Source organism: Trematomus bernacchii, unplaced genomic scaffold (genome assembly GCF_902827165.1).
Source record: "Trematomus bernacchii unplaced genomic scaffold, fTreBer1.1, whole genome shotgun sequence".
Taxonomy (NCBI): Eukaryota; Metazoa; Chordata; class Actinopteri; order Perciformes; family Nototheniidae; genus Trematomus; species Trematomus bernacchii.
In genome coordinates, this window is record NW_022987803.1 from 11,761,571 (window position 1) to 11,788,149 (window position 26,579).

General features: G+C 40.8%; 1 protein-coding gene and 1 pseudogene across 1 annotated transcript; one reads left to right on the forward strand and one right to left on the reverse strand.

Moving 5' to 3' along the window:
* Positions 1-513: 513 nt before the first annotated feature.
* LOC117498304 (galectin-3) lies at positions 514-3,503 on the forward strand. The gene is made up of 4 exons (XM_034150315.1): positions 514-1,383; positions 1,530-1,618; positions 2,287-2,458; positions 3,259-3,503. Exons 1-4 carry the CDS (start codon positions 514-516, stop codon positions 3,415-3,417), a joined length of 1,290 nt encoding a protein of 429 aa, XP_034006206.1. The 3' UTR covers positions 3,418-3,503.
* Positions 3,504-5,536: 2,033 nt separating this feature from the next.
* Positions 5,537-26,579, reverse strand: part of LOC117498615 — a 30,657-nt pseudogene continuing 9,614 nt past the window's right edge.

The following is a 26,579-nucleotide window of genomic DNA, read 5'->3' on the forward strand; positions in this document are numbered from 1 at the left end:
ATAACCCTGAATCAATACGTCGTTATGTGTCTGCATGTTTCCTATGGTCATCATTCAATAAGCACATCCCATGGCATCCATTGAGTTTCAGTTAACAATGTATACCTATTGTCTCTCATAGTCCAATATTTGTTGATGCTTTGACATCTTGAAAAGCTGTAGAGTCCTCTGGTGGTCACCTAGAGAATATGTCCTCTCTCTACAGCTAAATAGTTTTCACTGTGACTGCAGCGCATGATCTTAAACTTGAAAAGAAACAAATTAATAATTTACTTTTTATTCTAGTTTGGTTGGCTGTGAGTTTACATAACATTTTATTTCCATTTGTGATTACAGATCTATTGTGTTCTCTCTTAATTTTCTGTGTTTGGTAATTCCTCTGAGACTTAACAAATAAAATAAAAGTGCATTTGTTTGATCTTGTTTTGGCAGGCAGCATGGATGTAAGTACCTCATCAAATTCTACACTGGTAAGATTTACAGAAGTTATTGAAGCTTTTTTTCCATTTTTAAATGCTTCAACCTTTGCTTGTGTCAAACGGCCATGTTTGCAACTGCAAGGTGTTGTCCTCCATCCTTTCCATCCTGTCTCTTCCTCGTATCTCCATCCTGGCCCCTGACCCTGACCCCTCTCCTCCCCCCTCTCAGCATTCTGACGCTCTGTGTAGCAGCTGCCCCTCCTCTGGTTCTTCCCCGCAGGCTAACAGTCTCTGGCCGAGTCTTCCCCAGTCTGGAGCCGGGTTCCCTGGGTATACAGGACAGCCCCCCCAGCCCCCCCAACCTGCGCCCTGCTGGACTGGCCAGCCCAACACTCCCTGCTGGAATGGGACACAACAAGCTCCGGTCTCTGTCCCTGCACAAAATGTGTTTCCTGGTCAAGTCATGACACCAGCCCCTGCAGCTACAACATCCATCATCCCAGCTCCAGGGCAAGGGCAGCCCTGCAACCCTTGCCAGTACCAGACACCCCAATACCAGCTTCCCCAGAACCAGCCTCCTCAGAACCAGCCTCCCCAATACCAGCCTCCCCAGTACCGGCCTGCCCAGTACCAGCCTGCCCAGTACCAGCCTGCCCAGTACCAGCCTCCCCAGAACCAGTCACCCCAATACCAGCCAACCCAGTATCAGCCTCCTCAGCCACCAGCTCCAATTCAAGCTCAAGTACCTGCTCAAGTTCCAGTTCCTGTTCCAGCTCCAGCTTCGGTCCCGGTCCCAGTCCCAGTCCTAGCACCAGCACCTGCTTCTGCTCCCAGCCTCCGCCCAATTATTCCGGGATGGCCTGCCCACCCTGGCTGGCCCTATAACCCGGGACAGTCAGGATGGCCTGGACAGACTCCATCCAACATGCCTCCACAATGGCTTCCACCCACTTCTGGACCTCTGGTGAGCCAAATGCTAACAATCTGACTTTCAATTTCCCCTGATAATGTACAGGAAAGACTTAGTAATTAATACTGTAGATACAGTGATCCCTGGCTGCTTCATAATTCCGGTTGTTTTGATGTTATTCTCCCTCCTTGCTGTTCCAGAGCGTGCCATTCAACTTGAACCTGGCCAGAGGAGTCTATGACAAGATGATGATGACCATCTTGGGCCATGTCAAACCTGATGCTAAAATGTAAGCTTACTGACTTTTAAACCATTGTTCTTCGTGTACAAATATATTTCCAGATTCTCTCGAGAGACACTTTAAGTGAATAGGTATTTTCAACTCACAAACTTCACCATGACTATTTTAATGGAAAAAAAGACAGAGTTATAAAAAAAAGATACGAAACACTTAATTGCAGATTGTGGGTGTATTCTGTATATTAGTCTGATTGAAGAACTGTTAAGCTCCTTACACACCAAGCCGATTTTCGACGACGAAACAGAGGGCCTCAACATCTAACTTTGCGTGGGGCCTCAAGTTGGCCAGGGACGGCCCTGCCAAGACGCAGGAGACGTGAGGCGACGTGAGGCAACATGAGGCGACGTGAGGGTGAGGCGACTTGAGGCGACGTGAGGGTGAGGCGACGTGAGGCGACGTGAGGCGACGTGAGGCGACGTGAGGCGACGTGAGGCGACGTGAGGCGACGTGAGGCGACGTTCCGTCGGGACGTGTTCTTTGGTGTTCTTTGGTGTTCTTTGGTGTCAGTTTGGTGTGTAAGAGGCTTTATAGGCTTTATGGAATCGAAATGACCGGAAAAAAACAATCCTTACAAAATATACAGATCTGACCAGTTAGTGAATGACATGCAAACGACACACTAAAGACACGATATCAATGACTCTGCTCTACTACAGGTTCACAGTGAACTTTCTGAAGGGCAACGACATTGCCTTCCACATCAACCCCCGCTTCAGTGAGGGGGGCAAGCAGGTGTTGGTCCGTAACCACAAACTGGGTGAGCGCTGGGGCCCCGAGGAGAGGGAGCTGAAGGGGCCCTTTCCCTTCGCTTTGGGGAGCCCATTCGAGGTGAGTGTTACAAAGAGGAATGAGTCCAGGAAGTAGATTTGAAAAGTTGTGCTTAAAGAGACAGTTTCACCAAAAAAAAAGATATTTTTCTCTTACCTGTGGTGCTATATCACAAGCGGAGATCCTACTGGTTCAAATATCAGAGGAAAAGCAGACATCTTTACAATCAATACCTGCAATACTCACATCAAAACAATCTTCATTGATAAAAAAACACTAGATTTTGGGGTGAACTGTCCCTTTAAAGCAGCTATGTGTAGCATGTTAACGTGGATAGATCATCCCCACATTGGTTTGAGGAAACTGAACTGTCAGTGTGCTGCTATTTCTCATAAAAGATTACTAATCCTTTTAACCATTTGTTTGTGGTAAGACTTTTACAATGACATGTTGATGTTCCAAAATGCTACACATGGTAACTGACTCTAGGTCACTTTCTCATGGTTAACATCAGGCTAACGTTTGGAAAAGATGGAAAGGGTTGGAAAGACATGTGTGCAAGCGGTTCCTAGATAAGGGACCGGAAGACTCCTGGAGGTCAGTGTGGGTCTCATGTTGCTCTATATAACATCAATAACAGTTATGCATTACGGGCAATGTGTACTCACAGCAATAACAACTATAGTCAGTTTGCATTTTTCAATTAGAACATTTACATTTTGCACATTAATTCATCCTAACATATTTTCTTCAGGGGGCTCAAGTTAAGGTTTTCCATGATTAAATACACTTTTTTCTAAATGTGCACCACATGTAATCCACTTTATGGAGTAGATATCTCTTGTTGTGCTCTGTTCCAGATGAAGATCATGTGCACCCCCGAGGCGTTCAGGGTGGCGGTGAACAACATCCCTCTGTTTGAGTTTCGACACAGAGTCCTCGAACTCAACCAGATCAACAGGATCAACATCCTGCACGATGTGGTCCTCACCTACGTCAACGTGGAGACGCTTCCATAGGAGGCAGCGCACTATTACTCAACATGTGTGGTGTGTCGGCTTCATCTTTATCTACATCTTGGAGCTAACTTATTTGTGTATCATTAAGCTTGAAATAAGTGTTTGATTATATTGTGTTTTATTAATAAGGACATGAGTTTTTTCTATAGTATGCTACTTTCTTAAAAGATAACCATAACCACACAAAGCTTACTTGTTCTCTTTGTAAATGAAACTGTTTTATTGTTTATAATACTTTTATAAAATTACATTTCTACTAACTGAGTAATATATGTTTTAATATAATATAAATTACCTGTGTTAATATTTAGATATAAAATGATCATTACGAAGTCTAGTTCAGTGTTTTCATTGTTCATTTTTGACAAGAGGATAAAGAAGAACAGTCCAAAGGTTTGATGAGAAAACCTCTTTCAGAGAAATGTATTTATTAGTCCAACATTAAAATCAGCCATAATAAAACTTGCAAAACTCTCAGACTTATCATAGACTACTCATGGTATATATAAAGGAATTAGTTATGGCTAAAGTACCCTGATCTTAGGGAGACACCGATAGCAAATGATTTACACAACCTTACAAAATATCTTCCCAGGTGTTTCATCTAACACTTGCCTTATTCCTTAATATATAACCATCTCACTCCTCACACCTTAACTTCCTATAACCTCCTACTTAAACATCATCCATCACAACTATCTCCCAAAATGTCTCTATAGCTGGCCGGATTTACATCCAGCCAAGTATCAAATTGTGCAAAGCTTTTAGTAAAAGAGTAAAGAAAAGACCATGTTCCTGTTCCCCAGAGGATGAACCCTTTAGATTTTGGATACTTTATGAACTTGTGTACTCAGTTAGCCTTAATATGAATGTTGCAGGCATGAAACCGTATCTCCTAATTCAATTATTCCATGAACATTTCTGAGAACAACCAGGAACTTTAAAGGGGACCTATCATGCAAAATGCACCTTTTGATGTCTTTTATACATAAATATGTGTCCCCGGTGTGTCAGGGAACTCACGCAGCGTCAGAAAATAAAACCCTCTCTCTTTTCCTCCGTACCTAAATCTCTAAAAACGGGGGTACAACGGAGCTGATCCAGATTTGTGTCCGATATGACGTAATATCGGAAATGTATGGCTTTACACCCACGGCCCTATCAGAAACGTTGCTATGAGAAACAATGCCCGACTGTTTTGGAAGTAATATGGTCGGTGCATGTTTACATTAGCATCGCTAACACTCAGAGCTAACCTGTACTGCACAGAGCATGTGTGTGAAGAAGCAGGAAATAAAAAGGAACTCACCTTGTGGTATAACCGGCAAGAGAGAAAGCCTTTGAGCTCCATACTGTTTCAGAAATAATCCTTGATAATCCATGATATGGCGTTTCATCACCGCAGTATCTGCCGGTAGAATCTCAAGCATGAGCAGGCATGAGCTCAGCCCCCTCCTTTTTTTAAAGCTTTATACCCTAAATCAGCACTTTTGTAACAGGAAGTGAAATAGAGGGATATGAGGCATGGCTAGAATGGGTGATCTGTTTGGTATTTTGAGCAAAACACTTCATAGACATGTTTCTTATATATTTTTATATATCTGAGACCTATGCTATTGCCTAAAAATAGCATGATAGGTGCACTTTAATATTTTTTATTTGATTGTTACTCGCTGTAAGCCACCCTAAAACAAATGTTATATTTCATTATTAGAGCCTAATTAGTTAATTGTTGGTTCTTGTTTGTTTAATGTTTGTTTGTTTTGGCATGAAATATTGAAGCGTGCAGCCTCTAGGGGGTGCTAATGGGACTTTTTAATTATGTACCAATGTACCAACGATTTAAAAAAGAATAATTTAAAAAGCCCAGATGAATTATGTGGCCCAAATGCATTTAACATCCATAAACTACCTGTGCTTTCCATGTTACTCTATCATATTTGTCCTTTTGTGTCTCCCTTTGTAACAAATATGATTCATTACACTTTGATTGTAAAAAGCAGAAAACAGAAAAAGAAGAGTAATTGAAACTTGGAATTTATATGAATAAGGCAACTTTTTATTACTCAGTGTATAATGCTCATTCAGCATTCATTAACTCAGTTTCTCCAAATATATAATCACATCCTATCTTCATTCAGCCAATAAATAAAGTTTTAAAAAGATCTCTGTGCAAAAAACAAGTGTGCGGTTCACAGTATGCTATATGAGCGTACAGTACATACACCTGAGTACATACACCTGGCATCATCTCCAGTCCTCACGTCTTAGTGTCCAGTCTCCTCTCCACAGACTTCAGCAGCAGCTCAGCGTACTGCTCCAGCAGGGCCAGGGTTCTGTCTCCTTCGCCTTTGACCCCCTGGTCCACAGGGGGCCCTTCACTCTGAGAGGAGGGGGGAGATAAAGAGTCCAGCTCAGCCTTGACCTTGAACAGGGCCTTAGACAGGATGCCCCTCATCTCTGTCTGATCTTCACCGGGCTGCTGGTCGCATTGTAGCATCTGGTGATGAAAAACAGACAATTTGATTACCAGTTGATTACTATGTGGGTCACAGTTTGTAAGACATAACAAGCACAACTCAAAAAGCACACACGGACTGAAAGCTGGTTAAGATGCTCTCCATCGGTTGGAACGCATTTTCTCCTAGGAACAGGTTTTCCTAGCTATATTTGTATTTTTCTGGTGCTGCGTACAACATTTGTATAGCTTCATCGTGGATGAATGCTTATGATCTGGCACCTGGTCACTCATTTTTTTATAGTTTGATGGCCAGGAATGTCCCGAACACGGGAAAAAAAGAAACAGGCAGAAGGCTGCAGGGTCTCTGCAGCTACACACACCACCAAGCACTTGTAGTGGGTCATAAGTGATGATTGAGAGGGATGACTATACATTGTTTGATTTTTTTAATAAATGTTCCTTTAATTAATATGACATGTTCTGGTTCCTGCTTCTCAAAAGTTTTATGTTTCTTGTGTCATGATTTAAATATAATTACGAGTTGGACTCATTTGTTTGTGGTAGGACTTTTAGGACTGAAAAAAGACACTTGAAAACGCCATCTTCGACTCATACATGGGTCATTTTTTATTAAACCATCAATACAGGAAATTATTATTATTATTATTATATATAGTGATTTTTTTTTTTAAAGCTGAAGCCTTAAATACTGTATGTGCATTACGAAACCCAAGTTGCTTGTTTCGACCCAAATCTTTGAATATTTAGATATTAGACTAATTAGCACTCTACATCCTCACACGTTAAAAGACAGAAAATGTAATTTTGTGCATTAAAAGAAAATAGGTTTTGCAGTGTCTGTTGATGTCCGATCCATTAATGAACTTAGTGTTTCACCCCTATAATAAATAATGAATGGATTCTACCACCAGATTAAATGTGAAAAAAACAGCATCTATAAAGACAAATTGACTGAGACAAAATGGTGCATCAAAACGAGATAACGGATTCTTTGAAATAACACACATATCAACAGTAATATCTATTCAAATATGCAATTCATGACTATAAGAGGAATTTGAAAGTGGCAGCTTTAACAGGCATGAAGTATGCAAGAAATGATCTCTATGTATTCCCCTTTTATCCTCTATCTCTTTAAAATATATAAATGATATCAGGCTCTCGTTCTAATTTCCACACGCTCTCATACACACACACACTGACTGACCGTAGTGTAGAGCATGGCGGTTTTCCTCAGACCGTTGTGAAGCTCTGTAACAGCCTGCTTACAGGTTTCCAAGGTGATGGAGTGATCTGAGTGAGGAGAGCAGGAGGTAAATCTGAGAGTTCACAGAGACATGCATACTGTACAGCGTACGCACACAAACACACAGTTATCGAGCGAAGTAGGCACACAGTAAGTGTTGAGAAAAAGGTAGAAGAAGCAAGGAAAAGTTGGTATCAGAAACAAAGCTACAGATAAAAAAAAACACTCGAGGAGGCAGCTGTACAAAGGAAGAGAGGGGAGCTTTGTGAGCGGTGGAACCGAGAAAAATGATTTTCACAGTTTATATCCTCCGGCAAAACACAGTTGTAGGTATGAAATGTGGACTGGATATCGCTAAATGGCATTTATGGTTTCTGTGTTATGAAATTGAAATGAAATCTGTTGCCTTTGTGAGGCAGTTATCATCCACAGAACAGCAGGCACAGGATGGAGGAGATATTTTAAGATCCATCTCAAGATACCTTTTTAACTGGTGAGGTGAACAATATGAGGCAAAGCTATCGGCAGTAGTGCTTCAGAGAACTGAGGCTCTAAATATCAGAGCAGAAAGTTAAATAATGGGCAATTACTGTATTATCATCCAAATAAATGTTTCAATTAGAGGAGGTCATGAGGAGTAAAAGAAAAAAGGTCTGTCCTAGGATGAAGTATGAATATGTTTATGTTTATGCAGTCAGCTGTTTTGATGTTAATTCAGTGTGATAGTGTTCAATGGGATTATCAAGCCTGCTGCAAAAAGTCTTAACTAACGGGTTTCAACATAACATAACATAGCAGGTGACGTTTTTAATTCAAACAAAAGAGTGGAATTCAACATTTCCTACCAGCGTTGATTTAAGTCCTTTGTCAAATGTCCTTGTAGGTTGTTATTATATTTAGTCAACTTATCCTGTTTTATTTTTGTCAAGTTTTTGTTGACTAAAAGTCTAAGCATTTTAAAGGGGCCATAGTATGCTCATTTTCAGGTTTAACTTGTCTACTGTGACATGTTTACATGCTTTAGTTTGTGGGAAACTCCCTCTGGAGGGTGCTTAGGGATTTTAGCCTTTGCTGACAATTTACATTCACAATAACGTAAATAAGACACTACAGGAAAGGGGGGACTCAAAAAAGGGCCTCGATAAGACTTCTTTCACTATCAGAATATATTGAACAAAAATTAATTAAACTTAATTTACATACAATCTTATCAGCATCTGAAGAAAAACACAAGTTGCCTAATTAAGACTGCAGCTTTGCTTTTCTGAATCGATATGAGAGGCAATCCGCACAACCTGGAACGCCTTGTCTTGTCTTACTCATGGAAAACAAAATGAACACTACTTCAACGACCTTTCCTCTGCGGACTCACCAGAGTATTCACAGTGCTGACAGCAGGAGGAGACAGAGACAGGCAGAGGAACGTGAGACAGACAGACAGGCCTGAAGGCAGAGGGCGAGCAGTGTGAAGAGACGCAGTGATGAAGAGGAGGAACGGTAGCGACGGACAGGTTGATAAAAGAGTTCTGTGAAGAAAGACCTGGCTTGGGATCGGCGCTGGATGTGTGGACCTGTTCGGGCACCAGAGGGCACTCTCTGGCCACGGCCACCTGTGATGGCTCTTTAGCACTGTGAAGAAAAGTGTCAGTTTAAAAGAAAATCTCAATGAAAATGCAGCTAAATGTTTAGAAGAGGTGTGAACAAACATACCTCTCTGAAACGGAGTCTCTCTTCTGCCTCACTGGTAGTAAACTTTGCAAAGAAGGATCCAAACTTAGACACTTCGAGAGTCTCTTGCCCAGTCCTGAAGAGAAATAGACAAAATACCCGGTTTAATCTATTTTAAAGTGCCTTACTTTAGAATTGATGCGTCATATGTACAGCATTTGGCTGGCTGACTAACCTCTGTTTCCTGGAGTAGGTGTGACGTCCCCTTCTGGGTGTACAGAAGGTGTAAAAGCCCTCATTTGAGTCCCATCGAAGCAGAGGCTGCGGCGAGGGCTGAGAGGCTGTCTGGGAAGCGGGATGCGTGTTGGCGGTAAGTTCTGAGTAAAAGGATAGGGTGAAACTGCCTCTGTGGGAGTTGAGGAGGGACTGTTTGATAGAGGAAAGGCTGCAAGGGATGATGTTGATGAGATATTAAAGGAGAAACTGGTGACGGGGGACGAGATGGCCAAGGGGGATCCGGTTTCCATCTCCCCACGCGACCTCCTGACCCCGAGCGGGGACGGAGAGCAAGGCGGAGAGCCCGTCTGCCTGACGTCCCCCAGCGAGTTGGAGCGGCTACCTTTGGCCTTGGAGCTAGCGGTGGGCTTCATGTAGGAGTTTGGGGACTTGAGTTTAGGGCTATCCCAGGGCAGGGGGAAGTCGAGAGACCGAGGGGACCCAGAGGAGGGGGAGGAAAGGTGGGAGGAAGGCTGGGGATTGTCTTGATCCAGGACAAGCTGCTGAAGTCTCTTGCGCAACTCAATAGGGTTGCTAGAGGGCACAGGGGAGCGAGGAGCTAGAAGAAAAAATAGTTAAGATTTGTTTTGAGAATTAGAGGTACATTTAATTAAATTGTACAAAATGTTAACATCAAATGAAAAATATTTTAACATCACATAAATGTATTATTGGCAATTCCAGGTTATAATCCAAAATCAGAGGAACTTCCTTACAGAAAATCCCCATTCAACTAATGTAAATGCACTCTTGCGGCATGTTTAGCGGTCTCACAATGTACAACTAATGGAGACAATGGAGCTGGTTGTAAATCTAACTGGAAAATTACAGAAATGGCAGAAAATGCATAACAATACATTTAAACATTGTTGATGAAACTCACGGTCGGAGGTGAGGTTCTGGACAGAGTGTGATTTCTGTAAACATGTGGCTGAGTTCGACATCAGTGGAGCTTTAGATGGTTGGTTGGACATCCTCCACAGGTTGGACAATGAAGTCTTTCTCCTCTTCATGGGTCTGAGGACAGGAGAATCTGCCCTGCTGAGAGGCAACACAGCAGCTGAAAGATCACTTCACAATTACTCAGTCAAAAAATGTAAAAACTAAATGTTGTTATCCTTTTGTGTCTGTAACTACACTGTAGTAAATAATAAGTGTTAGATTAAGAGTTTCCCCCTGCTGTTGTTTATCTTTATCAATGATGTATCTCTTAGTAATAGCATGAGTTTCAGAAAATGTACTGATGGTAACATATAAGCCTCGTGTGACCTCCACTTATTAATGTTTAAAATGATTATTTTTCGCAGAGAACATTTTGTGCTTTTTTTGTTATCTTTCACATTTATGATTCATTAATCTAAGTCTGCCAAAGTAGCATTTGTCTAAAAATAAACCCCATGGAGCTCCTGGTGGAGACGGCGTACAGAGAGGAGGTCGAAAACCTGACATCTTGGTGCCAGGATAACAACCTCCATCTCAACATCAGCAAAACAAAGGAGCTGATTGTGGACTACAGGAAGCAGCAGGGAGAGGGACACGCCCCCATCGCCATCAATGGGACTACGGTGGAGAGAGTCAAAAGCTTCAGGTTCCTCAGTGTCCACATCACTGACGACCTGACATGGTCTCTTCACACCACCACCATCACCAAGAAAGCTCGACAGCGGCTCTTCTTCCTCCGCAGGTTGAGGAGGTTCAAAATGGACTCCAGGATACTCTGCAACTTCTACAGGTGCACCATAGAGAGTATCCTGACTGGCTGCATCACGGCCTGGTATGGCAGCTGCACCGACCTCAATCGTAAGGCTTTAGAGAGGGTGGTGAAAACTGCAGAGAACATCACCAGGACGGAGCTGCCATCCATGGAGGACCTTTACTCCCAGCGGCTCAGGAAGAAATCCCTACGGATTATCAAAGACCCCCATCACCCCAGCCACAAACTGTTCTGTCTGCTGCCGTCTGGCAGACGTTACCGCAGCATCCTGACTAAAACCAACAGATTCAGAGACAGTTTCATGCCACAGGCGATAAGACTGTTAAACACCTGAACTGCTGTAACAACATCCATAACATTCTGCTACTTAGTAATCATTTATCTATTTACCTAATATATCATTCAAATAGCTTGCATATAGACTCTTATTTCACTATTTCACTTTTTTTTTTTAAACTATTCCTTTCTTTTTGCAGTTACTTTTAATATTTACTTGCACTATATTTTTCTGTTTTTCTGTAATATTGTGTTGCACTGTTGGAGAAGCCTGTGACTTAAGAATTTCATCGACATAACTACTACAGCTATGGTTGTATGACTAATAAAGAACCTTGAACCTTGAACCTTGGTCCGTGTTTTCTTCTTACTTTTGCCCTTCGATCCTGCCAGGGGTTTTGTATTCCATGTTTCTGCTCTGGCTATCTTCCATCAAGGGTCGCACTTTTGACACTGGGGGCTTAGCAAAGCGGCTGCATTGTTCCTCATCGTGCAAATTGGCAAAGGGAGGCATGCTCCTACATAGAGAGAAAGCATTACAGGGTTAGGGAGGTGAGTGAGGTAAAAACACAAGGTATTACCCCACAGTACATCAGCAGAAAAACAGAGAGGTGAAGATCCATGCCACTGTCATATCTGTACACTAAATTGGAAGCTACTTCCTAGCTTAGCTTAGGTTGCTACAGGGGGGAAAGTCATAGGACAAAATGCTACCTCCGTCCCCAGCTAGAGGATTCTGTTCGTCTGTGATTCTTTCTCAACTGTCTTTTTGAAATAAATGAAAATAAAAGCAAAATGTTTTTGTTCTCTGCTGTACTAAATGTGCCCGAACCATGACTTTTTGTACTGTAACCTATTGTCATGAGTGGCATTTAAAAAATATTGACAAAATACAAAAACTTTTTTTTTGTGTCAGATAATAAATCCTTCATTATTAAGTAACAGTTGAACATTTTAGGAAATTAGCAAAAAGTTAAATATATATGATATATATATATATGATATGAGCAACAACCAGAGGCTAAATGGCTTAGCTTAGGTTAGCATCTTTATATATACAGTCTATGGTTAGCATGTCTTAGCGGAAAGACAGGAAACAGCTGGCCTGGCTCTGCCAATGAATAACAGAATCTGCCTACCAGCACCTCTAAAGCTCACTTTCCACCACGTTTTATCTCATTTGTTTAACTGCACAAAAGCAAAGAAAATAATAATTTTAGGGAGGGTTATGTGCTGGATTATTTCATCGGCAGGACTAGTTGCCAGGCAACCGGACTACTTCCATGAAGGTACTAGTTAAGGATACTCTGCCACAGACCCCACATGAAATCTTTACTTTGTTTTTGTACAGATTTAACAAACTAAATATACAATTAAAATGTTTAGATTCGGAGCGCTTTCCTTGTTTCCACTGTTTGTGCTAAGCTAAGCTAACTGGCTGCTGATAGTAGCTGTATAATTAGAATACAGACATGAGAATGGCATACCATATGACATATCTAGTGATGTAACTCCCTGCAAGAAAGCAAATAAGCATTTGAAATATGTTCAACTATAATAAATTGCAAAGTCGTTCACAGTTAAATGTCTTGTTGTACAATCATTTTTAATACAAATAAAAAGACACATTTAGGAACAAAAAACTATTTTCCTACCCAAATATAATAGCCGGAAGATACAGTAGATAACAATGTGATTTAAACTGACAGCCTGGCTGGATCAGGAGGGTAAACACATGGTTTAGCAGAGCAGTGTGCGTGATTCCACATGGGTTTGTAATTATAGCTGTGAATCCACACTGGGCTGAAGTGGTCAACAGTACCTGTTATTATGTCCTCTGGTCAGGAAGCGTGAAGACATACTGAGCTGGGGGACTCTGCTCTGCTCCACTGTGGACACACGTCAAGCGTCAGAAAACAAAACAAAACAGATAATAGAGACAGTGGCAGAGAGAAAGGTAAAACAGACATTGATACAGAGGGAGCAAGATGGAGAAACCGAAAGGCTAATCAGCATGCAAGGTCATTTATAATTCAACATTTTGGAAAATAACTAGTTAAATATTTTAGGAAATAAGCATGTTTGTTGGTTTTTCTGGCCCAGAATAAGATAAACAGATAGATATCAGTCTTATATTTGTCAGTTATATGAAGCCACAGCCAGGAGACGTAGCTTAGCCTAGCATAAAGTATGGAAACAAGATGAAACAGCTATTTTGAGTCTGTATGATGTCTAAAAATCCACCTACCATTTCCCTTTAATAAGATATCACATCTGTAGAAAAAAGTAAATGTCTAAACATCAAGTTGTGTATTAACGGGTCGTTATGAGTTGAACTATTTCTTTTTAATCTTCTCGTCTATCTTAGGTAAACTGCATGTGAGTTTTAGGTGTCTCTTACTCAAGCGGCGGCTCTCTTCCAGAATCCCAATGTTCTGCTTGTGGGGTTCTTCTCTGCCGTGGTCAGAAGTCTCGGTCACTTTCCTCAAAGCCTCCTCCATACTTGTCTCTTCTGCCTTCTGCTCCTCTTCCTCCCTCTCTTCATTCTCTTCATCAGAGCTGTCTTGGCTCAGAGACTCAACGTCTGCAGAATCTGAAAAAGCAAAAGGAGAGAAAGCATCCCTTTTCAAGCCCTCCTTGACCTTGGTACATCTTCTCCATACATACAGCATGTGGGCACAAGATAAACCGTTACAAATGGCCAGACAACACACAGAGGCTTATGCGTTTGTATCATCTGACATATTTCTATCAGGTCAGAAACTGAAAAATCAAATCAAATCCCTCTCAGCGGATATCAGCTTCACTGTATGTTGAAGAGAGATCATGGCTTTCATTTACATTTAAGCTTTTCATTTTTAAATCCAGCACTTGACACACTAAGAGCAGGCATTTCCAACTTGAAAGTGAAATGTAGATGGATAAAAAGAAATACTGAAATATAGCAAAGTGTGACTTTGATAAATATATTTTAAATTCCTCAGACACTCGTCTGTTTTATTCATGCTCTCTCCATTGAAGTAAAAAAAAAAACTTCCACTGCATGCAGCTATGAGTTGAATTCAGCAATGGTACAATCCTAGTAAAGATTCGAGCTGTCTTTATAAGAGACACAATCATTAAAATGTTAATTTAAACTACTTTTTAACCTTAATGAAGTATCCTATATTCACATGCTTTGGTTTTTAGTAGTAAATTATAAATCTTTGAACTGTTGAAATGTTAATATGTACTGTTTATTATATTATTATTTATAATTTTTTTACATTTTTATGTGTTTTAATATGCTGCTGAACAAAATAATTTACCAAGTTGGGACGAATAAAGTACAACTAATAAAATCAAATGTATATGTGCCCCACTGTCTTTTCCGGTAGTACCACTGGGGGTTGCTAAAGTCAAAAGTGTTCTCCTACAGAAGTAGCTTTAACTGCTAATGTTCACTTGTTGTGCCCTTGCGCCTCCCCTCTATATAGCATGAAGCATTAAAGAAAATAAATTACACTCATTATTTAGTATTGCTTGTTTTGTTTTGATGCGTTTTAAGGCCTCACCGTTTGAGTCCCTGCTGTTGTACCCCAGAGAGCAGGCACTGTCCGGGCTGCGGCTCTCCTTGCTCCCACTGCGGACCCCTCGTCCTTGCGTCCTGCAGCACTGCTCCTTCACCGTGTAATCACTGACGTATGAAAACAGAGAGAGGTGGAAACAATGAGGAACAGAGGGGAGGAGGGACACATTTCAACCAGGAATAGAAAGGCACTTTTGTTCCTTTTCAGTGTCATTGTGGGCTGAAAGCATGTGTAGGGATTGAGGGATTTACCTGGCCTGCAGACGAGCATCACCCTCACTCCCCTCACAGTACGGTGCCCCCCCCGTCAGCCCCCCCGGTGCCCTTGGATGGATGTGAGGGCAGCCAGGCAGCGTGAGGCCAGGGCCGATGCCTCTTGGCTCTCTCCTCCAACTGCAGCTGCAGAAAATGAGGTGATTAAGACCTTGTGTCCACATAGCGTCTTTTTCTGGCAGAAAGGGTGCCGGGCAGAGCCTCATTCCAGCATTTCATTAAACATAAACCCTCCCACCGCTTCTTTTAATGATTATTTGACGTCTATATCGTAAAAACGTATCATCGATTTGATTAGACGGACTAGCTTTGAGCCCTTGCCTTTTATCTATCTATAAAGGCTAATTTATATGAGTTTGACACCGTTTTTTCACCTAGAACACCAACGGAAAGATGCTAACTCTCACACTTTGTACAAACGAGCTTGTCATCACTCAGTCAGACAGCTGTAAAGCGAGGAAGACCATCCACGTACGGCGATTAAACACCTACCAGCGGCGACACCCAGTGTATTCTGTGCCAATTTGCTAAAACTAAAGGGCTTTCCATCTTTGTTATGATAGTTTCCGTCTAAAAGAAACAGTCAAAAACAAGCTTTGCCACCAATGTATACAGTGACGTTCCAGTTCTTTTTTAAGTACGAATTTTAAAATCAAACCACTTGCGAAAAAACTGGGGAACAGTCAGAAAAAAGAGGCTAGGTGCATTGCTTTAAGCATGGCGGCAACATGTGGACACAAGCTCTATGCAAGGTAAAACACACACAGAGGTGGGAAGTAACTCATTACATTTACTCAAGTAATGTACTTAAGTAACATTTTTAGATACTTGGACTTTACTTGAGTATTTCCATGTTTTGCTACTTTGTACTTCTACTCCACTACATTTATTTAGTACCTTTAGCTATTTGGATTAATGATGTGAAATATAATCAACACTTAAATAAGACTTTAGTTACACCTGGACTACATTCACAAGCTACCATGCAGTATAAAAAGTAATTAAAACTAGCTGCACCTTTACCAGCTTTGATAACACTTTGCTGCATAAGTAATTATGATCAAAAGATATAATATATATTATTATGAAATGGAAATGCATAATGAGTACTTTTGGTACTTTGAGTATATTTGATTGCAGGACTGTTACTTGTGACACAATATTCCTACACTCTGGTAAAGTACAAGATCTGAGTACTTTTCACACACACACACACACACACACACACACACACACACACACACACACACACACACACACACACACACACACACACACACACACACACACACACACACACACACACACACACACACACACACACACACACACACACACACACACACACACACACACACACACACACACACACACACCACACACACACCTAAGGATCCATGCATACCATGGGCTCCTGCAGGCTGAACGTGCTCCCTCTCTCTCTGTCTGGTGAGCAGTTGGGGTTCTTCTTATGGGAAAAGCTCTCTAGGTGTCTCAGGTCCAGCATGGATTTCACCTTCAGCTCCAGAGCGCATATACGCTGAGACCAGCGCCTCCGAGGACGTTTAGAGGGCTCAGGCGTGACCTGGCTGACCACTTCCTGCTAGAGAGGAGGCACACAGGGGATGTACACGTTGATACAGTGAAGCACACATTCTCATTGAAGTAAAAGGCCATGGAGCAGTTCTAGGAAATTAAACTTGACTAGTACTAAAAGTGTGACATTTTCTGCAGATTTACACTTCTTAGATGAGGTTGTGTGATCTAGTTTTGAGTGCGCACACTTTGGATTTCACGTTGCTTTTTATCATTTTTAAGGCTCAGCGGGGTATTTCCTCCCCCGGGCGCATCACAGAGGATTTAATCTCATGTGTGGTGAAGTGAACCCCGAGATCCTTAAACCAATTCAGTCCTTCTGAAGTACTGACAGGAAACTAAAAGAGACAGCAGAGCGGCGCAGCAGCTGAACTGTTCATCAACTGTCCCTTCTACATTCTTAAAGCTTGTACTGATTATCATCTCCGCCGAGAGGAAGCCTTGGTAGGATCGTTGGGTTTTGTGTGTGTGTGTGTGTGTGTGTGTGTGTGTGTGTGTGTGTGTGTGTGTGTGTGTGTGTGTGTGTGTGTGTGTGTGTGTGTGTGTCATTCCAAGGCTAATCATGAATACTACTTGACCCATTAGCCTATTTCTGTCTCTCTAGCTTGTCCAGAAGTCCTTTAAAATACATCTTCTGAGAGAAACACGGGATTGCGCGCAGCCCCATCGACTTTACTCTTTTCAAAATGCTGTAACGAACTCTGTTGTTAAGTAAAAACCATACCAACCATGTTTCAATAGTTTGTTTGGAAATGCACAAAGAGGGTTAAGTTAAGTTCAAAATGAGCCCAAAATGATGTAAAACTAGAAGATCCATTCTCTAGTTGGGGGAAAAAAACGTTATGACTATTCTCCAGAAACTCTCATTGTTGCTGTGATTTACAATAACAAAAACATTTTTTATTTTATTTATACCATCATTTACTGACTCCTCCTAAACAGCCAGTAGGAGTAGCAAGTTATGAACACCTGCTTCAGTTAGGGATTATTAATTGTTCCTGTCCAGATTGGCACTCCTAAATTCTAGTTACACGACACTCTAGTGATTAAAAACTAGGAAGTATTTATCAAGAAGGAATAAAAAGGGAAACATTGTGTATTGTTAGGTGTTTGGTGCTGTACATGAATAAGATGTAGAAATAACAATAACAACAATTTGGAATACACACACAATTACATTATTGTGTATACCCATATTCACGTTAAAGTGGCCCTTTTAAACATATGATAAAATACAATCATTGCACTTTTCCCACTGTGTCATTTAATCATTAGTGGGCCAGTGAAATAATAATAGTCTTGATAATAATTCAAAAGCACTAAAAAGGTATTTTGTAATGTTTGCTATTGTTTTGAATCTAATAAAAGTCTTATCACATGAATAAATCACAAACCTTCGTCAGCTCCCAGTCCTGACCTTCATCTGAGCCACCTGTTGTATGAAAGAGAACAATAATCATAAGCTTCCAATAACAAAATACTATTCGTTTGATGTCTGGATTGTCTTTTTTAATCAAACGCTGCCCTCCATAGAGTGAATAAAGGTCAGGATTACTACAGAGAGCAGATACCCTCAAACACAAGGGGTTACACCTAATGGACAACATGTAGTCATGTGGATTAGACATAAGTATTCTCATTCAGTTTGAAATCTGACAGTACCCGAGTCCTTCTCTGCACTGAATTCTGGGTCGTCGTTTCCTGCTTCGTCCTCCTTCTCCTCCTCATGCTCACTGTCAGAGGAACTGTACATCTCCTGCCTGAATTAAAACCGAAATAAGAGAAGATCATGAACATCCTGAGTAAACTCTCTGAACACTATCATGAAGTGTATGGAATGAATAGATAAAGGTGGTGTGTGTGTGTGTGTGTGTGTGTGTGTGTGTGTGTGTGTGTGTGTGTGTGTGTGTGTGTGCGTGCGTGCGTGCGTGCGTGCGTGCGTGCGTGCGTGCGTGCGTGCGTGCGTGCGTGCGTGCGTGCGTGCGTGCGTGCGTGCGTGCGTGCGTGCGTGCGTGCGTGCGTGCGTGTTCACCTGAGACTGGAGGTGTTGCAGGGTGGTGTGTTTGGGTTTTGCCGGAGCTGGCGCAGCCGCTCTCTCATGCTGATCGTCAGCTCTGGAGCCAGTCGCCACACAAAGATACAGCTGGGAGATAAAAGCATTCACGCATTAACAATTCAACATTTCATTTCAGCTCCACTGTTGAGGGAACTGTGTGCAAATACGTTTCTCCGCTCATTACCTCTGAGGCAGAAGAGGATATCAATTTGGTTTTCCACAGTAGTTTTATTCTAGTGCCCAATCCATATTTGGAAGTCTCATTGTTATATGAGCTCTGAGTTCAAATATAGAATTAATGTGTGTTATCATTAAAAATAAAACTGAATTATAGTAGTCTAAAAGCTTGATTTCTAAAGAGTATGTATTACTTTCATTAGAATGTGTCCCTGTGCCTTTTCCCCCTGTTCCTATCACTGTTGTCCCTGTTAAGTCACTAATGTTTATATTTGTACATAAAACACAAGTATAAAAGGATTGTCTCACCTGTCGCCTGACACAGAAATCAAATGCCTGCAATCGTTGGTAAACTTCAGCCCGGTGACAATCTCTGCAAAACACAACAATATGTCGGAGGGAGTTATATTGTGTTTCCTGGCAGGTGTAGGTGATATATACCCCTCTGCTATAAGAGTGTGATTCACTCGCAACTCCGCTTGACAACATAAAATATGATTGTGTGGGGCACAGGTGTGTGTTTTATTACCAGAGTGTCCATCCATCGTGGCCACACACTCCCCGCTGTCGAAGTCAAAGATGCTGATGTTTTTATCGGAGCTGCTGGTGGCCACGTATTGACCAGACGGATCGAGCTGGACCTGCCCGGAAACAGGACAAAAAGGGTCAATATGCTGTGTATATATATATAGGAAGGGTAAGACTTTAGGAGTGTTGAGAAGCACGTTACCCTAAGCACACTGCCGTCCTCGCTCAGGGAGCCCTTGTAGAGTTTCTCCTGCTTGCCGTTGCTGATGTTGAAAATCCTGCAGACAGGAGGAAAAGAAAAAAATCCTCTTTAACCGTCTCACATGTACATCTTACCACACGCACTGAAATTAAGACTATTTATTTAACCCATTCTAGTGTTGGGGGCAGTTGTTATACAGCGCCCAGTGAGCAGTTTGGGGGTGTGGTGCCTTGCTCAATAGCACCTTGCCCAGGAGTCAAACTAGCACCTCTAAAGTACCAGTCCACTCTCCATACTTGGTCTATTCTGAGGATTGAACCAGCGACCCTCCGGTTCCAAATCAATCCCTACTGCCACACAAAATGACTTTTAACCAATCCTAGTCAATTTGCAATTCTTCTGTATATCTGTAAATGATATACTATCATATGTATATACAGTATATTATGAGCCTACACAGGAAATATTGGTGAGTATTTTTTCCAGAGTAATTACTATTTTGCTCTGAAATAGTGATATTTAATCATTTTGGAGTGTATTTATTACTCATAGCTTCTAGAGTGCGATAAAAAATGCAGAGTCAATTCTATTGGAGTTAAACCATGACCACGCTGTAACGGAGGTGATCTCTGGGGCCATAGATCTCGGTCTCCGTTACGGATTATATAGCTTCATTATTGGCGAAGTATATTCATTTGTTCCACGCTAAAACATTGCACAGGAAGCATGTGATTATATGTCATTTATGCATATATTTGTCACGATCTGTCTATGTTTTAGTTTGTCTGTCTCTGTTTCCTGTTTTAGTTTGAAAAGTGTTCCCCCTCCCGTCTTGTCTGTTGCTGGTGATTGCGTTCACCTGGTGCCCTGTGTTTCTCCTCCCTCCTCACCTGTGTCTTGTTGGTTTGATTAGTCCTGTGTGTATTTAGGTTCTGTTTTCCTGTTAGTGTGTGTGTGTGAGGTCCTGGTGGCTGGTGACTGTGTTCACGTGAGACAGTCATATTGAGGCTGTGTATCATGTACCACAAAGAGGAATAAATGCCCACACCGGGTTGTATTTGAACTCTCTGCCTCTGCCTCCTTGCTTGGTCGGGCCGCTCAATGGTCAGCTTCACACACGCCCACTCATGTTCCTTAAGCACTTGGTTTATTGACCTTTTTTATTGTAAAGATCATTATGGTTCATTTATTCTATTCTGAGTAAAATTACCTTCTAGTTGGAGTGAAATTACATTCGATTGGGAGTAAAATTACCTTCTATTATGAGTAAAATGGCAGTAGAGTTGTTTTTAATATACACTACATAGAGTAAATAACCATTAAGCAGAGTCAAATCTAAGCACATAATAGAGTAAAATGAACTCTAAAAATACAACTCTGAACAAAGAGTACATTTTACTCTATATAGGTTGGGACCAAATGTTATATTTTTAGAGTAAAATTTTCTTCAATTTGAGTCAATTTTACTCAGAGAAATGTACTGTGTATATTCCTGCTACTGCAGTATTTTTGACCTTAGAACATTTTGATTATCTAGAATGTTGTATATTGTTTAACATCCCCACGCTTGACGCCCTCAAGTCCCATCTGTTTGCCAAGGCCTTCGGCCCCTAATTTATTTGTTGTTTTGTCTGTCTGACTGTTTGTTTGTTTTTACTCCTGTTTTTCTTTGTAAAGCGACCTTGGGTCCCATGAAAGGCGCTATATAAATCTAAGCTATTATTATCTTTATTATTGTTTATATTTGTTTATACTATTTTTCACATTCATTTTATTTATAAAATCTTTTCCACTTTTAAGTATTTGTATTTTAATGTTGAGCACACTGGTCCTGTAAACAATTATTTCCCATCTATCTGTCTGTCTGTCTGTCTGTCTGTCTGTCTGTCTGTCTGTCTGTCTGTCTATCTACCTATCTATCTATCTATCTATCTATCTATCTATCTATCTATCTATCTATCTATCTATCTATTTCTTTATTAGGCTCAGTGGGCAGCTATTGTTTACAACGCTGGGGAGTCAGAGTGGAGTGCTTTGCTCAAGGACACCAAGGCAGAAGTTTGTCACTTGTAAACTTGCACCAGTGACCCTCTGGTTCCCCAGCCTACTGACTGAGCTGCTGCCCTTGTTTCCTTATTGCTAACCTCATGGAAATTCAAGAACAACACACCCCCAGCCTCTCACCTGATGGATCGGTCCTGGCAGCCGACAGCAGCGTGGCAGGTGGGGTCCACCCCCATGTCGTACAGAGTGGTCTTCATCACCATGTGGTGAGAACGCCTGAACTCTGTTCCTCTGTCCGTCTGGGAAACAAATAGAAACTGTGAGGTTTGTTCTGAAGAGGATGGCTACTGTTGTTTTAGCATAAGGGGTACATTTAATACATAATACAGCATAAGACTTCATATTCAAACTGGCATACAGTTAGTATACAGAGTGTGTCATTCTGTTTAAGGAGAGTAGCTAAATGAATAACACTGAAAATACAGTGGGAATTTGACCTACGCCTATAGATATCTCAAATGTGCACAGATCAGTTCAAATGATCAATATATACATAATAATGGCACAGTGTGAGTTATTTAAAATGATGATTTAGTTGAACTAATGATTTAGTTGACATCACTTTTACCTAGAGCTGATACTTTCAAAACCAAAATGAAGATATAAACAGTGAGTAAAGAAAAACGTTACATGCAATCAATATTTGGTTGATTGATTTCTACAATGTTGTTCTAACCCACAGGTGCAAACACCAAAACCATTTTTAAAACTGTTTAATCCCTACTTTCTTTCCCAAACTTCTTTAACATTAAGGATCATGTACCTTTTTATAGTCATGCAGACAAAAACAATAATCATGAATGGAGGTATTTTCTCCTGAAATAGCCCATCCCTTATGAGCTCATAGACAGGACATTAAAAGGTGAAGCTCATCTTCATTTCACCTAGCTCAAACAACAACAAAGACTTCCTCAAAAATGCATCTTATTTCACATAACAAGGCACATAGTTGATGTGTGTGGAATGGATGAAAGGCAGAACATGAAGTATTTGCCTTGGTTGAAGTTTGGCAGAACATATACTTTTTGAATGAAGGCCATAGAAAATCAGTCTTTGAAAACAGTGAGCACAATAAACAGGCAGCTTCAAAAGATGCTCGTTACGTTCTGCTGAGCTCGGGCCTGTCACAACACGTTCCTGAAAGAACACTCTGTAAATGTCAGGATGCTGAGGAGAGCTTTCACTGGAGAGACCAACAAGCTATGGGTTTTCTTGCTCTACAAAACCTAATGAGTCACTGCAGAGGCCTGAATCACAGAATGATGTCGGAAAAATGGTCACAGTGACCCAGAATCAAGAGTAGAGGAAAGGATGCAGCAGGATGTCATTTTTAGCATTTAGTTATACAACCTGAACACCCATATACTCCTTTTCTAGTATGTGCTGTAGAGTTGTATTCATTTATATTATCAAATATATGGAAGACTTGACATTTGGTTGAATATGAAATAAATAATATTTTGTTTTCTCGTCATGTGATACACTAACTCATAGTTTAGTTGGTGTATTGACATACTGCATGAGTGTTTATTGGCTATTGTACATCAGAATCCACCTGAGGAAAGACACACGTTTAACGGTGGGTTAGCATCTAGCTGAAAAGCGTTTTACCTGATGTGCAGTGCGGAAATAGATGCTCTTGTCGGCCCCACAGCTGATCATCTTCACCTTATTCTCATCGGCTGAAGAACAAAGACACAACATCAAGTTATTAACGCCCATAGTACAAAAAGTGTACCAGTTAATATCCAGTTAGTCATTTTCTTCAATCTAGAGATAAAGAACATCTTGACAATCATAGACTTTGTCAATCTAAATTCAAAAACAAGGGTGCTAGTAGGCAAATTGAGAGAACATTTAAACAAAGCGCAGAACATAAAGAGCTCTCTGCTTACAACAAACAAAGCTCCACTTAGCAAATGCATAGCTGTAATCTATTATCTAAACAAGCAGAGCTGCAAGTGAAATAAAAGCGTGGGACTGAAAGGAGATGAGAGCGAGGATTAGGCAAAGATTAGCCGTCAGATGTTGACAGTCTCGAGTGGCTCACCAGCGAAGCGGACGGCTGTTATGGATGATGAGTGCTCGTCGAGAGTCTGCAGATGACTGTAGTCGTCCTCCGCATCCAAGACGTGGATCAGACGGTCCCTGCTAGAGGAGGCCAGCAGCTTCAGGCCTGACAGTGATAAGGCAAAGAAATCACATAATCGTACACACAGCCAACGCACAAAGATTTTTCAAGTGTTGTGACTATAATCGTCAAGAAAAACACACACTGACCTGTTTCTGGTTTGCTGTATTCCAGGCAGAGGATCTCAGCATCATGGGCCTCTACTTTCAGGATCTCCTCCATGCTGCTGAGGTCATGAACCCTGGAGAGTATTAGATTACATTAGGTATATCTGATTCATCCTAAATTGGGAAATTGTTTTTTTTTTACAGAAATCATATAACAACATTTTGTCAGTGTCAACTACCTGCAATCGATTTTATATATTGGTTTGTTTTTTTATTCTGTGTTTAATTTTCCCTATTATACTCTTTTTTTTAAATATATATCATAGGTCTCAGATATGTACAAAACATGTTTCTGAAGGGTTTGGCACAAAACAACAAAACATTGTGACATCACAAAGTGGCCAAAATCTGATCAGCTCATTTCTAGACAGGTTTTTATATAAATGCATCAGGACAAAAAGAGAGATAATCATTTTTCCTGAAACATTTAGAAAAAATAAGTCTAAAAAAAATATAAATAAATAAATACTAAATACATTATTCTAGTGTGAAAAGTAGTTGGAGTTAAGTACAAATGAAATACAATTGAGTAGACTGTGACAACACTGTGTAGTAATTGTACAGGGTTATATAAAAAGGGGGAAAAGAATGGAATCTGGTTCAAGAAAATAATAAAATATGAAGCTGGGAGTTTTCTGCTAGTCAGAGTTATGGATGGTGGAGAGGGTATTTAAATACATGTTTTTTTAATATGGAGGTCACCTCAGCCAGACATCAGTCTCAATTTAATCCTCCCTGTCCTACCTCAGCACCCCGCTGCGATCTCCAGATGCCAGATGTTTTCCGTCTGGACTCACACAGATGGTCCTGATGCCCGTCCTGCTTTCTGCTGTCTGTCCGTCTCCGGGTCTGTCTGCGTTCATGTTGGTCAAACACTCCGGATCCAGCAAGGTACTGGTGTTTCCGTCTATGTAGATTATATTCAGGAGGTCCTACAAGGCGATGGTGGAAAGAGAAATAACGCGTCAAAAGGAGAATGTGTGCTTCTGAAATAATCACCGGTTTTTTATTTTGTAGGAGATGAAGAAATACAGATATTGACGCCAAACTCACTTTGCTGAGGATATTCTGAGAGTGATCACGAGTGTGTGTCCAGTCTGACATGCGCCACAGTCTGATGGTGTTATCAGCTGAGCAACTAAGGAATACACCTGATGACAAACCAGCAGCAAATTCACCACGAACATCTGGGAACATCTGGGGAAGGAGGAGAGAGAAGGGTTTTAATTAGGTGGGACTGCAGAGAATATTAATTATGTAGAAATTCAATGCAGAGCCATAGATTTACATTCATTATGGAGCGTGTTATGATAAGCTGTGGGACTTTAATCCAATGGTAGTTGTTGGTTGTGAAAATGTAAGCTTTTAATTAATAAGGCCAGTTTAGTAATTTATCCACAATAAACAGCTGACTATATTCAACCACGGACAAAACTTGGTTTTGTAAAATGACCAATAAATGTTTTTGTAATGTACAAGATATAATGACGTGTTGATATGTTACAAGAAAACTTGCTTGTAATAACTCAATAATAATTTACTGTGGCAAGGGAAATATGTCATGATAATCATAAAATATATATTGCGATGAGGTAAAAACGATTTTTTGTGAAAGTAATAACAGATTCTCATAACAAGAAATAAATGCATTATGGATTGCCTTTTAGTAGCTAGCATCAGCAAGTACAAACATTTCCTACATTGGTAAGAGAATAATATTAGTATATAGCCTATTAATTTAATTAGGCAATTGAGAAATATAAAAATAAGATCCAATTGTGTGTCCTAAATTAGATATTTGGACTTTAGTAACTAAATAAGTGCCCAAAAGAGGCCAAGTGTTGGCGCTATGTGGCATTTAATCCCCAAGGTTCCCCTATCAGCAGCCCAGTCAATACAGCGTTTAACCCGTTGTGTAATTATTAACTACACACTGAATCAGGAGCTGGTTTGAAACACACTACACGTGTCGCCGTGGTGAAAGAGGTGTTTATTGTTCACTTGTTTACTTCCAGGTCCCCGACACAGGCAGCATGGTAGAGGGCGGAGTGCACCTTCTCCACCCTGCTGATGTCCGTCACATCCCACACATACACACTGTGGTCGCTGTACACACAGCTGAGCCACTGGCTGACGGGGTCAAAGGTCACAGCAATGGTGTCTGGGTAACGGGCGTCCGTCCATGGTAGGAAACAGGTGGCTGATGGGAAAGTGATTGTTGTAGATTAGTGTTGTCATGGGAGGGTTATTTCTAAACAACGATACAATACCCTGAGAAATGTTCATAATGTACAATTTTCGATGCTACAAGGGAGTTTCTCTTCAATATTGAGTGCATAAAATGTAATTTTTTTATTATATTACAAAGCTATAAGATGATACTGGCTACTCTAGGATAGTCATTTTCACAATATTACATTTTTGTGGAAATGCCTTGAAAACTGTTTCGTGTAAAAAAAGAAAAAGAGGTAAGAAATTAGACAAATGTAACCCCACTTCTCTTTTATCAGAATTCTGTCAGGGTTTGTAAAATATGTGGTACAGTTAAATAACTAAAAGTGAGCTTAAAATACTGCACTATTTCAAGTCAAAACCCACTATTGATTTTGGCTCTAGCTGGAAACATTTAGGTGTTTTTTAAGCTGTGGAAATGGAGTCACTTGAGACAGGAGGTGCTATAAATTCAGAGCGTTTGTTCCTGCAGTGGATCCCTGCCACAAAAGGCTGTGTTTCCTCCT